Source organism: Elaeis guineensis, chromosome 11, assembly GCF_000442705.2.
Source record: "Elaeis guineensis isolate ETL-2024a chromosome 11, EG11, whole genome shotgun sequence".
Lineage (NCBI taxonomy): Eukaryota > Viridiplantae > Streptophyta > Magnoliopsida > Arecales > Arecaceae > Elaeis > Elaeis guineensis.
The window spans coordinates 27399678-27415395 of NC_026003.2; the positions used below are offsets into that span (position 1 = coordinate 27399678).

General features: G+C 38.6%; 1 protein-coding gene across 2 annotated transcripts in view; it reads left to right on the forward strand.

The window, feature by feature from the left end:
- Nucleotides 1-15332, forward strand: part of LOC105034540 (probable protein transport Sec1a) — a 99185-nt gene extending 83853 nt beyond the window's left edge. For both annotated transcript variants that reach the window (XM_029261660.2, XM_073245551.1), the window contains 8 exons: nt 5818-5943; nt 6037-6132; nt 10250-10366; nt 10454-10531; nt 13882-14078; nt 14307-14397; nt 14485-14574; nt 14964-15332. In XM_029261660.2, the coding sequence (XP_029117493.2) occupies nt 5818-5943; nt 6037-6132; nt 10250-10366; nt 10454-10531; nt 13882-14078; nt 14307-14397; nt 14485-14574; nt 14964-15017 (849 nt within the window). In that variant the 3' untranslated portion in view covers nt 15018-15332. The remainder of the gene's footprint in view (nt 1-5817; nt 5944-6036; nt 6133-10249; nt 10367-10453; nt 10532-13881; nt 14079-14306; nt 14398-14484; nt 14575-14963) is intronic.
- Nucleotides 15333-15718: the final 386 nt, after the last annotated feature.

Genomic DNA, 15718 nt, shown 5'->3' on the forward strand with positions numbered 1-15718 from the left:
AAGAAGGCCGCTGAAAAGAAAAAATATTTCCACTGCAATTCAGACGGTCATTGGAAACGGAACTGTCCTCAGTACCTGGCCACTCTGAAAACAAGAAGGATGGTCCTTCTGGAGGTATGCTCGTTATAGAATCTAATCTTACGGTTTTCTCTTATCCAGTTGGGTATTGACTCTGGTTTTAGTGCTCATTTGTGCACTTCTATGCAGGGTCTTGAGGAGAGCAGGAGGCTGAGGGATGGGGATATAATCTTATGCGTCGGGAACGGAGCAAGAGTTGCTGCTGTGGTCGGGGAAACCTACCCTTGCGATTACTGTTAGGATTAGATTTAGTTCTTAGAAACTGTTGTTATGTGCTGCAGCAAGCAGAAATTTGATTTCTGTTTTATGTTTAGCACAAGAAGGCTATGTGATTAGCTTTCATAAGGACCATTGTAACATATTTTATGAAAATAATAAAGTTGCAAATGGTTTTCTTATTAATGGTCTCTGTCAGCTATATATTGATGTATCTGTATTTCATATCGAGCAAAATGTGAATGCCATGGAAATTAAAAGGCCTAGAGATAGTCTAAATGATAGGTATCTGTGGCACCTAAGACTAAGTCATATAGCGGAAGACAGGGTAAACAAATTGGAGAAATCCGGACTATTGTGTCTGTTGACTTTCGAGTCATATGCAGTTTGTGAATCATGCCTTCAAGGCAAAATGACCAAGCTCCCTTTTGTGGGACATGGGGAAAGGGCCACAGACCTACTTGCCCTAGTACATACGGATGTGTGCGGCCCATTTGATGTGTCGGCTAGAGGCAAGTATGTCTACTTCATTATCTTTACCGATGATATGTCTAGGTACGGGTATGTGTTTCTAATGAAATACAAGTCTGAAGCCTTTGAAAAGTTCAAAGAATTCAGGCATGAGATAGAAAAACAAACAGGAAAGCCCATTGAGGTTCTTCGATCAGATCGAGGAGGTGAATATCTTAGTCGGGAGTTCCTAGACTATCTTAAGAACAATGGCATAGTCTCTCAATGGACTCCACCTGGAATGCCATAACTCAACGGGATTTCAGAATGGAGAAACCGGATCCTATTAGATATGGTCCGTTCCATGATGAGCTTCACGGATCTCCCTGAGTTTTTTTGGGGACATTGTCTCATGACAGCAATATATGTATTGAATAGGGTTTCCTCTAAAATCGTTCCTACCACACCGTATGAGATATGGCATGGTAAAAACCAAGTCTGAGTCATCTCAGAATTTGGGGTTGTCCGGCTCATGTCAAGAGACAGCAGGCGGACAAGTTAGAGTTCAGGTCTTTTAGAGCTCGGTTCATAGGATATTCTAAAGAGTCATTAGGATACTATTTTTATATTCCGGAAGATCACAATATGATTGTGAATCGACATGCTATTTTTTTTAAAAATAGTTTATTCAAGATAGTGGCATCGGAAGAATAATTAAGCTCAAGGAGAATGTCTCTCAAGAGCAACGAGCTAAAGAACCTGAGGAACCCAATCAATTAGAACCAGTCCTAACACAATCTCTTCCACCTCGTAGATCGACTAGGGTTTTCCTCCTCCTGAAAGGTACTTAGGTACCATACAAGACCTATGTATGGAGCTCATGGTGATGACCCCAAGACCTATGACGAGGCGATATCAGATATCGACTCCGAGATATGGTTAGAGGCAATGAGATCAGAAATTGACTCGATGCACTCAAATCAAGTCTGGACCTTGGTAGATCCACCTGAAGGTATTGTACCTATTAGGTGTAAATGGATCTTCAAGAGAAAGATAGGTGCAGATGGGAATGTGGAGACATTCAAGGATAGGCTCGTAGTGAAAGTTATAGTCAGCGCGAAGGTATTGACTATCAAGATATCTTCTCGTCCGTAGCCATGCTAAAATCCATCCGCACATTGCTTGCCGTTGCAGCCTATTTCGATTATGAAATATGGCAGATGGACGTAAAAACGGCGTTCTTAAATGGATATCTTGAAGAAGATATCTATATGGAACAGCCGCTTGGTTTTACATCCAGTGATGATGATCACAAGGTCTGCAAGCTGTAAAGGTCCATTTATAGACTTAAGCAAGCATCTCGGAGTTGGAATACTCGTTTCAATGATGTGATCAAAATGTTTGGTTTCATCAAGAACGAGGAGGAACCATGTGTATTCAAGAAGATCAATGGGAGCGCAGTTGTCTTCCTCGTACTGTACGTAGATAACATCCTCCTGATTGGGAATAATATTTCCATGTTGATCTTAGTCAAAATATGGTTGTCTAAGGAGTTCTCTATGAAAGATCTAGGAGAGGCATCCTTTATACTGGGTATTAAGGTCTATAGAAATAGACCAAATAGGATGCTCGGACTTTCACAGAAGATGTACATAGAGGTGCTAAAAAGGTTTAGCATGGAAAACTCCAAAAGAGGTTTAGTACCTTTTAGACATGGCATTCATCTCTCCAAGAAGATGTGTCCTAGTACACCTGAGGAGATTGAACGCATGAGCAAGATCCTTTATGCTTCCGTAATAGGGAGCCTCATGTATGCCATGCTATGTACACGACCTGATATAGCCCATGCTGTGAGTGTCACAAGCAGATATCAGTCGAATCCAGACAAAGAGCATTGGACTTCTGTGAAATGTATTTTAAGTACTTGAGAAGGACTAAGGATATGTTTCTAGTCTTTGGGAATGGAGAACTCCAGGTTCAGGGATTTACAGATTCAGACTTTATGTCTGATATAGATGATCGAAAGTCTACATCTAGGAGTCTGTTCATTTGCAATGGTGGTGCAGTCAGCTGGAAGAGTTCCAAGCAGACGGTAATTGCTGATTCCACCATGGAGGCAGAGTATATTGCTGCATCGGAAGCTGTGAAGGAGGCATTCTGGTACAAGAAATTTGCCGCAGAGCTTGGAGTGATGTCATCGGATGCCATCCCTCTTTACTGCGACAATAATGGCGCCATAGTCCTAGCTAAGAAGCCAAGGTCTCACCAGAAGTCAAACATATCGAGCGGCGATTCTATTTGATCCGTGATTACCTCAAAAAGGATTATGTCGAGGTTAAGAGAGTCGACTCCACAGACAATGTGGCAGACCCACTGACAAAGCCATTAGGCCAGCAGAAGATCGAAGCCCACCTTGAGAAGATGGGACTTAGATATGTAGCCAATTGGCATTAGGTCAAGTGGGAGTTTGTTAGATGTGTGCCCTAGATGCCAGATTGGCTGACACATTCCTATACAAATGTAAGGGCAAATTTATAATTTTGACTATAAATGAATAAAAGGGTTATTCTACTATCACATTGTGTACATTATTTTTGTGATACATCCTTTGAGTTAGTAGGAAGGTTAATTCATATTTTCAAGAGTTAAAAATTTAAGGCATGAATTTACATAACTAACTCATAAACAGCTCCTGACCATAGGATCATCATGAGGATGGTGATCGATCCGGAAGGTTGGTGTACGATCGCTTCCTTAGGGTAGATGTGTCTTGAGTCTACGGTGTGGAGACACCGAGCAAGAGTACAGGTATTCGTTGAGAACGAGAGTACTGAGCGTGACCACCTTGAGTAGTCATAAGGAAGTTAACTAGCTCGATGCTGCAGCTGTGTGTCTAGTTCTTTGACCTGAGGTTCATCGACAGTTCACCTTGAGTGTGTTATAGTTTGACTACACATAACTCGTTCTCCTAGCCATTCGGAACCCTGAGGTGTATGTTGGCTGTAGCATATTTATTGTAGGAACCAGATCGCACCAAGAAGGGATCTATCAACCTCGGTAGATGAGAGTAGTCCTATGATGATCGAAAGATCGAGTCCTTAAGTCCATGGTCATGGCAGAGTGAAATAATAGAAAAGAGTTTTCCATTGGGATTTCACATCGGACTCGAATCGATCGATTGATTCATATGACTGATGTTGGGTTTGATGAGTTCATCTTAACCCTAATTCAGTCGGGACTCGTAATAGAGGAATTCAATTACACAGGTAGCTGTACCGAGAGGTTCGTCTTCATTTCTGATGGGTTGCCACCATATACTGCTAGGTGTCACTGGTGGATTTTGGGAGCAATTAGAATGATATTGATGATCGATCATTCTAATTGTCTGAATCAGAAGAGTTCTGATCCATCGAAAGACGTTTCGATGATGTCGATGATGAGATCACTACATGTCTCCTTACCATACGAAAATGAACCTAACTGGATCACACAAACAAGAGTTAGGGTCTAGATGTCATCAATTGAGCTAGCCTAGTTCGATTGATTTGGATTAGATCCAATTAGGTTCAAGGAAATCTGCTAGCGCATGATTGAGCCTAACTTGTTCCTTGTGCAATCTTTTTCATCTCGACTGAGCCAAATGTAATTTGACTCACCTAGAGAACCTTGAGAAGGTTTCTCTCAGTCTGACTGGAGCCAGTCTAGCTCAGAAAAGTTGTCTTAATTCATGAGATGAATTTAAGACAACATCTGCCAATTTCTGTTAACTGTCATTTTCATTTTAGGACATCGATCAAACGTTGACTTATGGATCTTAAACTGAAGGCCACTTGGCAAGAGGTCATTGGAGAGTTTTTGTGGAGTGTCCACCTGTTAAATTAAGCCTCAAAGTGGGCACCAAGATCAGATTGGGCGTGCGTCCCAAGTGGATAAGGATAGAGTCCCATGAGATGAGGACTCTATACTTTGATCGACTCAAACTGTTGGGCGCCAATCTCACTGTGTTTATCCAGTATTGGCGCCAACAGTAGGAGGGTTTGGTGGGATTCTTATCTGATATGATCAGATGACATCACTCCAATCAGAATTTTTTCAGAATTAATTAAATTTTCTGATTGGTCGAATGACGTGGCACTGCATGGCACAGCAGGGTCTATTTAAACCCTATCTGCACCTAAGGTTTAGAGAATCTGCTCAATCCCCAGCAAAAGCCTAATATCCCTCCACTTCTCCACGTCCCCTCTGGTCTTCTCTCTCCCCTTTCACGTCCAAGAAGTTGGACGTCCATCTGGTGCTTGTCCAAGGCGTGGTGGCTCCCTGATCAGAAGGCTGCAGGGATTTGTCGAGAAGCTGCTGCTCCAGCTTCAGAAGATCTTTTGAAGATCTTCCAGATCAGATCCAGATCTGATTTTTGGGGCAGAGATTCGCAAGGAGAAGACGATCCAGATCCTGCTTGAGTGGATACCAGTAGAGGCCAGGCGACTGCGTAGCTATTTTAGAATCTCGGACATTGCTGCGATCATCTATAGGATAATCTAGTTACTCTAGAGGTATTTCTCTATTCCTCATGTTTCCAGATTTAATTTTAGATTTAATATCAGATAATATGAATTAGATCTAATAGATCTGAAATATCGTAGGATAATTTTTTTTAAAATATTCCATCCCAGATCTCATTAGATCTGGAAGATCCTACAAGGAAAAAGCCAGTTTTTCCTTCAGCAGCTTGTTCGATGTTTATGATTACGGTCTGCTGGGTATGTAGAGATTCTGGTAGAAGCTTGGATCGGGTGAAAGTGATTTCAGTATGTGAATAAATTAACTTAATTGTTTCCTTTTACTGCAAGGAATTACCTTTTTTTGTTTCAGAAGAAGTGGCAATGCATTCTACCATTCAGTTTCTTTTTTGACAAGAAAAAATTAATTCCCAATTTTCTAGCTTTATTTGTGAACTGCATCATGTTAATGAGCTTAGAAGGAAGCTACTGAACTGACAACTTTCAATGAATCATGTGAGTGAGAAGGAATGATTTGCAAAGCATCACATCTATCTGATCTTTGCAATTTGTATAGATTGCAGGAAAAATTAACAATGTGATTAAAGAACTTGGACTTCGAGAAATTGGTCAGCTGGAGCAGGATCTTGTCTTTGGAGATGCTAGGACAAAAGAATTAATTAATTTTCTACAGACAAAGCAGGTTTCTTGATTGGATTGAGCTCAAGATGAAGATAATTCATTTTTTCTTTTTCATCCACAACAGTTTGACATGCAGATGAACTTATTTCTGCAGGATGTCACTCCTGAAAATAAATTGCGGTTGTTAATGATTTATGCTGCTATCTATCCAGAGAAGTTTGAAGGTGATAAATGTTCAAAGTTGATACAGGTGAATAGCAAACTGTTATTATTCAGTGTTGCATTATAGATAGGAAGTCTGATTTACATGTGATCATTGTACTATTGTAGTAATCAAGCATCTTTCTTATAATTTTTATTCTTTGTGCTTAGTGCTATACTTTGATGTTTCTTATAGTTTGAATTTCTATATTTATATTTTGAATTGGCTATGATTATGACCAAGGTTCACTGAGCTGGTGTTGGAGGCTGTATCGGTTGATAGGGGTGGCAATTTGGTTGGGTCGGGTCGGGTCGATGCGGGTCGGATCAAAAAATCATCAATCCAAACCCGATCTGTTTATTAAACAGGTCAAAAATTCAGATTTGAACCTGATCTGTTTATTAAATAGTAGGTAACCCAATTGACCTACTTAACCCATTTATTACACGGGCCAAGTTAGGTTAAATGGGTTTTTAACATGTTAAATGGATTAAACAGGTTGGGTTAAATGGGTTAGAAGTAGGTTAAGCAAGTTTTAAACAAGTTAAATAGATCTTAAATGGGTTAAACGGGTTATCTGACTTAACCTGATTGAATATTAAACGGGTTAAATGGCTCAGATTTTTTGAAACCCAAATCCAATCTAAATATTAAACGGGTTAAATGGGTCAACCTATTTATGACCTGAATCCATTTAGCTTAAGTCCAAATCTGTTTATGGCGGGTCGAATACAGGTCAGGTTGGTGGGTTGGGTCATATTTTACTGGCCTTACCGGCCAGTGATCGGTTCGATATGGTGCGGGCCTGTACTGTGTTATTTCGGGGTGCACCACACAGAGAAAGTCAGAGAGGGAGAAAAGGAGAGGAAGAGAGAGAGAAGGGGGGTAGGGGAGGGCCGAAGGAAGCCCTAACCCTAACTTGAGCAAGAGAGATGAAGAAAGAGGGAGGGTGGGAAGAAGGGGGAGGGTGAGGAAAATCTGAAACCTAACCTGACCTTGAGAGAGAGAGAGAGAGAGAGGGACATCTAGAATATGGGTGGCAAGGGGGTGGACCATTGCAAGTGGTTGGAGGGGGGTGCACTCTCAGGTATCTCGAGCCTAGAGGAGAGGAAGAGGGTGGGCAGTCGGATGTGCGATTCAAGCCATGGGAGATTTAATAGCTGGGGGATTTGGGGGGGAGGGGGGTTAAGGAGCAAACCGGCCCCGTCTCATTTTAAAAGCCTAAACTATGCTGGTCCCTGTACAGTCTGGTTCGAGACATCCCGAATTGGTTGGTTTGGCACAGTTCAGCAAACATGGTTATGACATTACATCTTCTATATTATGAATTATTTCCATAATCTTTTGCATGGGCTAGCTCGAAGGCAGCCTAGAGGAAACTCGGAGTTATTCTTCTAGCTTAATGTACAATGGATCTGAGCATTAGGTTTTCTATTGTTATACATATTGTATAAATTGTCACTACATATATTTTGACCAACTTTTGATTATTTGAAATTCAATTTCATTATGAAATTCACATATCATTTTTCTTTTCTGTTTTCTGCAACTCCTTTGGAATTTCATTAATTGAAACTCTTTTGGAATTTGACAGTATTGTAACTTTGTAAGTGATTTAGAATTTGTTATGGACTGCTTGTTGTGAGCTAATTATAATACAGACTGAGATTATCAATGGGCTTTGTTCTTAACCACTGCAACTAAAATTAGAGGAAAGAATTGATTGGAGGACACTACTGGACCAACAAAAGGATTCTTGGAGGCAATTGGATTATTTTGGTATCTGACTTGTTCAATAAATTCTTTAAAATAGAGGAATGTCAAAATGACTGGAAAAAGGTAGTGTGGTAGCATCATTTTATAAAAAATCAGATATACAAAAATGCATCATAGGTGAACAGTATGAAATGATGATGCAATAAGCTGGTTTATGTTTATGCCAATATAGTCAACAATGGAGGCCACTTGTGTACGCAATTGATGAAAGCTTTGGAAACAAAAAGGAATTCACATATGTTCTTTAATAACTTGAAAAGGGCATATAATAGAGCATTTCACAAGTAAATTAATAGGAATTACACAGTGTTCACCGAATCGTCCTGAACCGGATGGTTCGAGCTGTGTCGAATGGTACCGACGGGATACCGGTCCGGTTCAGGCATATAAAATGGCACAGCGGCCATCTCGGAGGGAGGGAGAAGAAAGAGAGAGAAGGAGAGGAAGAGAGGGCCTTCGGCGGTCGTCAGAGGCCATCTAAGCTCTTGCCGAGCTCGGTAAGGGTGGAGGGAGGGAAGGAGATGCAATTTCCTCCATAATATAATGGTGACTGTCATTTCATTCTTTTACATGAAATATAGGCATATTTTAATTGGATGGTCTGACCATATAGCATATAAAGAGTAAAGTAACATCATATTATCACCCTGTATTTTCTTGTTTCTTAGTATAATTATCCCTTTATAGCTCACTGCATTACTCCAAGATGAGAGGCACAAATTTTGATGCTATTGACGCTCAAATTAATAATTAAATAGAAATAACAAAATTCCCGAGTTCTAGTTCTCTCTCCATATTTTTTTTTTGGTAGATTGTGTAACTGAGTGACAGGAAACATGATGATCAACAATCCTGGGCGGTGCTACATGAACTTGGGTGCAAGTTTGGTCTAATCTTCTAATAATCTTTAAGAATTTCTTCTTACAGATCCAAACCCAAGTGTCATACTAACTCATACCAGTGTCCGTTCCAAGTTTGTAGTATTCATGTTTAGGGTAAATCAAAGTGTCTGGACAACATAATTCTTAGTAATCCTGTTTCTATTCTTTCATCTGGTAGATTATCTTGCCCCATCCTCGAATCTCATTCGGTTGGTGACTCCTAGGTGCTCTGCCCATCCTCAAACTGCAACCAGATTGTAGGATTGGTGCTACAGTTCTTGGTACAACTACGGATTTCGATCCCTATTTGGATTGAGGTCATGGCAACCATAAGTTAGACCATTGGTCCAACTAAAGTACAAGCCAAGCACTTATTTTACCTTGCCATTCATTAACTATCACATGTGCACTAGGTTTGCAAAACCGGTATTGGGATCCTTACCAGTCAGCACTAACACGATATGGTATGGTCCGTATCATGGCATTCTAGGACCAACCCTTTTTTTTTCCAATTTTTTGAACTGGTTTGCTCTTTGCCGATCTCAATTTTTTGCAGACTTCGAACTACCGACTTCAGCTTGAAATCAGCGAAAAACAAAATAGGATCCTCTGTTTCAAAACAGAAGAGGGGATCCCTATTTCGATTAGCCTTCTCTCTCCCTCTCTTTCCCCTTCTACCTCCCTTCCTCTCCCTATCCTTCCCTCTCTTTTCTTTTCCTCTCTCTCCTTCTCCCTCCCCCTCCATTTTATATCAAGGTAATAAACCATGCCAGTAAATCAGTAACTGACCAGTCCAGTTTGGTACACCCCAAACTGGCTCGTTCATCATGGTTCAGCAAACCATGCATGCACATGCACACACAGACAAAACAATAAAATTAAGAAAAACTTATTTGTAAGTGTAACAACCTCATAACTTGATATAGAACTAAATTGATCTAAAATCTCCTATAGCCAGTCATGACTTTTGTCAGTAATCCTCTAGCATTGTGTTAACAAAATGGACTTTTGAGTAGATAATATAGTTATCATTTGATGATCCACTGTCTTTGGTGAACTGGTAAATCCCACGAGTAGTTCTCATCCACCCTAAGTTTTGTTGATGACTTCTTTTGGTCATTTTTTTTCCGTTGATGGAATCTGAACATGATCGCTTTCCTTTTTATTATAGGCTACAGAAAGGGTAGATCATCTCAAATTCTGCACTTGTTTTGCTAGTTTTTCATGATGTGATGGTTTTCATAAAAGCGCTACTTTCGCATATAAAACTGACATGTCAGTCAAAAAGGATGCTGCAGTATTTGTAACTTGTTTATTCTACTGGAGAATATAAGGTGAGTTCTACTTTTTGGCTATATGGCTTGCATGTTCTGAAAATGGGTTAGTGAGACAGAAGCATAACTGTCGTATGTTAAAGGATTGTAATCGCTTTGGATTTCTGTTGCCCTTGCTCTCATGCATTTCTAAACTTAAGATGGGTTCCTGAAAGGAATATTCTTGTTCTACAGCTGGCGAGATTATCGGCTGATGATATGAATGCTGTGAATAGCATGAGATACTTAGGACGATCGGATACTAAAAAAACATCGAGGGGGTTTTTCTCTCTCAAGTTTGATGTTCACAGGGTAAATACATCTGTGCCTTAGTTGAGTTCTTGCTTGTATTTTGGCAACTGATCTAGAACTTGCTCTGTGTACTTTGTTGGCTATCAGAAAAAGCATGCGGTCAGGAAAGAACGGAATGATGAGGAAAAGACATGGCAACTATCAAGATTTTATCCCATGATAGAGGTACATATTAGATTTATGTCTAGATTTGGATTATACTAAGCCTGGTTAAAGCTCATGAATATTATTCCTTATCTCTTTGTCCAGATTGTATGCATGGGTTTACTTGAGAGTTTTCTTGTGTTTCTCTATTCCTCGATAGCTTTACTGCATCTTTTCTTTTTAATTTGCTTTTTCATGCATGATACAGTGTCATAATTATACTTTTGCTTCCAAGTTCCAGCTAACAATTTAGAGTCTAGACCATGGTATTCGGTATCGGCCTGAACCGGCTGGTACATCCGATGGGGAGTCGGTTCGGTTTAGGCCGGATTTTCGAAAAATGGGTGAACTGGACCGAATCGATCGGTTCTGTACGGTATTAGGCGGTTCGGGCTGATACCGAGCGGTTTGATCCGGTTCGGTACGGTTCGGCTCGATTTTCTTTTTTTTTTTTTTGGTACTGATGGGTGGGATTTTTTTTGATTTTTTTAATTATTGGTATGGTATAGTTCGGTACCGTATCAGCCGGCAACTAGCACAAATTTTGGTACTGAGTTTGTGAACCTTCTAAACATTAACTTCATGTCAAAACTATGCTCCAAGCTAGCCACATTGATCTTCTTTATTATCAAAAGGTGCTTTTATTTAGTCTCTGAAAATTTCAAAAATACTCATGCTGAAAATATTGCTTGCTTTTTGAGATAAGAAATCATATTTTCACTATTCTAGTTAGAGACTTCTTTTTTTTTTTCCCACATCAAAATAATAAAAGAGCACATGCATGGGCCTGTAGCAGTGATTCTCCCTCACATAGTTTTAAAATCGTTAGGAATTTTCTTTAAATTATACTCTCCTATTAAAGATGGGTTCATGCTCCTTGTAGGAAATGTAAGTGTGTTTTCATTTTGACTTAATATATATCCATGAGCAGATTCATAGGAAGTATGAAGAGGGACGTCAATAGGTCATTTTGTCAACATATCTATGTCTACTATTATAACCAGATTCTTTGAGCCCTCTTATCCATGATGTTTGAGTTCCATCTCAAGCAAATTCTCCACAGATCCTGTTATGAATATACTCTTCATTAAACACAGGTATCCTGTATATAAAAAATAATCAAGGCTTAAGTGAGTATAGAAAATATAGCTGCAAGCGGATCTGGTTGGATCGGGGATGGATACAATCCATATTTGAATGGGTAAAATTGAACCCAAACAAAATTCAATTCCTTTTGGGTTGGATTGGACCAGATTTAGTTTATCAATCCATTGAATCGGGTGAAAAATAGTCCAGGCACACCAAAATAAACATATATAAATTGATTACTTAATTATATCATAAACATATTATGCAATAAAATAATACTAAGCAATACGTGGACATAATCAAAAACATATTCTACATAAAATTTGGTTGATAAGCACATATAATTATAATCAACAACATAAATTTTCGGAAAACCGTATTATAAAATGAAAAATCATTTTATGTATTCAAGGAGGGTCTTGAAATATATAGTATACTAGTTTTGGATCGGTTTGGGTTGGTTCTGGTTCGAATTGGTAACTTTGTGACCTAAATCCAATCGATATTCGAAATAAATCATGTTTTTGAATCAAGATCTCATCCAAATAACTTTGGTTTGGGTTGGACTGGATTAATTTCAGATCGATTCTAGATTGGATGCACGTCAACACAATCCACTCGTAGCTCTAATAGAAACTATAATGACTGGTATATTTTGTCATATCTGCTACAAAAAATTTGATTGATGGGGTCTCAGGTGTCAACCACATGGTCCATACTAGCACTGCATGGTTGATCTCAAAAAGGTAAAAAATAATTGGAGCGGAAACCATTTGTAACTATATGCACCAACCATATTAGTCCATACTAATGGTACCGCACTGATTATATTGACTGTGCCAGTCAGTACTGATGAGTTCTCATTCTTTTTGATGCTTTCAGTTACGAAACACATTTGTTGGTATTGAAACCATACTAATATCATATCGTTCCAATAGAAAAGCAATACGAGATTTAGTACCTATATTTAAAGCCCTAGTCAGTTTTTTACTGCTAATATCTAGGCAAATTGTGCAGGTCAAGTATATTCATGATCCTGCATTTTATATCAAGTACGAAAGCATAGCCCTATTAGCACGTCAGACCTGTAGCAGTGTTTAATCTTTTTTTTTTTTTTTTTGGGTGAGTGGGGTTGGGGGTGTTGCCTAATTTAGAATTAGTAGTAGGGCAAAATTTGTGTTTTCAATGATACTTTATGATGCATGTCCTTTAGAAGTAGGATTAGTTATCCCCCTCTTAATTGTGTCAAATACATTCTTAATCTGTGGTTAATGCACTCTCCTGTAACATATGCCTCTCTGATTTATAGCTGAAAGAATATTCATTATTGCTTCTATCAGATCTCATTTTGCATGTGACCAGCCTTCCGATACACATGATAGAGGAATCATAGTGTTTCCAATGTGCATTCTTGATTCATGTGTGATGTATGATTAATCTAAACATGGTAGATGGTGAGTACCATGCTTGGAGGAGGAAAAGGTTTCTCTGATCTTCTGGGTCATCACTCTGATTCATATGAGCACTCAGCATGGTATGGAAGTGATTTTAGAAATGGATTTAGTACATAATACTTAAAGACCTCAATATGCAAGTTAACAATAGTAGATGGGGCAAATTGAGATATTGGTATGAGCAAGATGAAGAAGAGAAATAAGCAACTGATGTGGGCTATCATGCACAGAAAAATGGAATATTAGAAGCAATATGATGCATGAAGGTGATGTACAGTGATCTTTCATTGTAATTTCCTTGTTCTATTTTATGTTTTTCCTGTAAATTAGTTTTCTTTGTTTCTTTTGATGCTGATAAAGCAAAGGAACTTCAGCGATTACATATCAACATCTGTCGAGATAATAGGAAAGGGAAAAATGGAAAACAGTGAGAACAAAAGAGAGAAACATTATCTGATTTCAGTTTTCCTTTTTCTTACATGTTCATACAGTAAGACTTCCTTCTTTATAAAATAAACATGTTGGAGACTTCTATGGAGTGGCCCTTGGATAGACATCCAAAAAAAAAAAAAAAAAACAAACACTTGTGATCGTTTTCATATGCTGGATTAAGAGGCTTTTTTATGGACTTCTTTTTATAGCATGGCACTGGTTGATGTTATATTGATAGTGCATATTGATACATATTGGAAGAATCTTTGCAATCATTTCTGTCTAGTTATATTGGCAACATCTCTCTGCTTGGTCAGATGAGGCATTCCTTTCCCCTTTCTTCTGTTGAGCCTCATGACATGTTGCCTGACATCTGTAGTTCCTCGTTTCTTTCAGGAGTTGATTGAGAAACTTGGAAAAGGTGAACTACCAAAAGATGAGTATCCATGCATGAATGACCCAAGTCCTACTTTCCTTGGAACCTCACAGAGTGTACCAGTTCGGACAGCACATTTTCAACCAGCTCACTCCATGAGATCCAGGAGGACTGCCACATGGGCTAGGCCTCGAAATTCTGATGATGGCTATTCAAGGTATGGTGATGATCATTCAAGTTCTCAAAAAAATTAACCTGTGCACTTCAAGTAATCTGGCAAGAATATAATATCATGTTGTCAAATATTTTCATTTTGTTTCTACATAACTAAATAGAAGGTGCGTGCAGTCTTGCTATTTACTTGTAGGCCTCTGAACTGCCTGCTTAATCTCAAAATTTCCAATTTCTATCAGTCTTCTCTTTTGTTGATCATTGAGTTTTTCAGTGATTCTATATTGAGGCATGCATCGAGTGATTGCAAAAGGATGGGCCAGCGTATTTTTATCTTCGTTATTGGTGGAATGACTCGATCTGAGGTACCTCAATGCCTCTGATTAATTATACATGCTTTGAACTTTCATTGTTGGATTGTATTTAGAACCATCCTTCAATGCTTGTATCAGCTACATGTGGTTCATAAGCTTACATCAAAGCTGAATAGAGAAGTCATCCTTGGCGCATCTAGTCTTGATGATCCTCCCAAGTTTATTACGGTGAGTCTATGAAACTGACATGATAAATTGCCTATCCAAGTTTCATTTCTCCTCCCTAAATATTTCATATTTCAGATGCAGGTTTGTTTTGAATTCCATGATATGATCTGGGAACAACTTCACTGATCCATGTTGAATTGCATGTCTCAACCATAACCACCTGATCTACTTCAAACTGTTCTGTAGCTTAGGCTTGCAAATGTCTTACAATTTTAATTGTTTTAGGCATATCCTAGTATAGATTTAACTTGTACTCCGTTATTGATGATGAAAGTTCCATGCTGATTCTGTGATTGAAGTAATTGCATTTAATTTTTGAGACAAGCCATCTATATGTCCAAAAGCATATAAATCAAACTAAGAACCTGCCTGTTGATTTCTAACTGCAGAAAATGAAGATGATGTCAGCTCAAGAACTTTCGTTGGATGACCTTCAGCTTTAATCTATATTTCACAGTTGATGTTCTAAGGCTTGTATGCTCTCACTGCAGGTTGCCTCCCATATTGTAATCAGAGTTCATGTTCTTTTTCTTTGTATCAGTTTCTGATGATAGTTTTGTTATTAAACAGTTCCAGTTAATGGTTTCAGACTTAGATTGTATATAGGATTCATTGCATTCACTCTACCATACGAGTTTGTAAAATATAAACATCTATTTTTTAGATTTACTTTAATACAGAGAGTTGGACTACCAATTTATATTTAGTAAATAACAATTTTTTTATAGTGTCATAAATTTGAGGTCCCCTTTATGCTTTCTGTGGTTTCAATTGTGTATGTTCAAGTTAATTTCTATTGTATATTTCACTGTGAAGAACCATTACTGTGCCGATGCATAATGGATGTAAACGATGGATGCTGCATTGTAGATATGATTTAAGTTAAAATGGGTGGCGCTGCATGATCAGATTGTTGGTTATCAGTACTGTTGTCAACTGAGCAGAGCTTCGCTTATGCTTACCCTGAAATAAACTCAAAAGAAACTTGACTTGGATGGAACTGAAGCAAGCCTAAACCTGATTGATATTGATATTGACTTCAAGTTCACGCTGGACCTAAAAACAACCTGGCTTGATAAGGTTCGAATTTGGGAAATTGTATATGTTAACATACAAATGTGTTAATTCTATGATTGATTTTCAT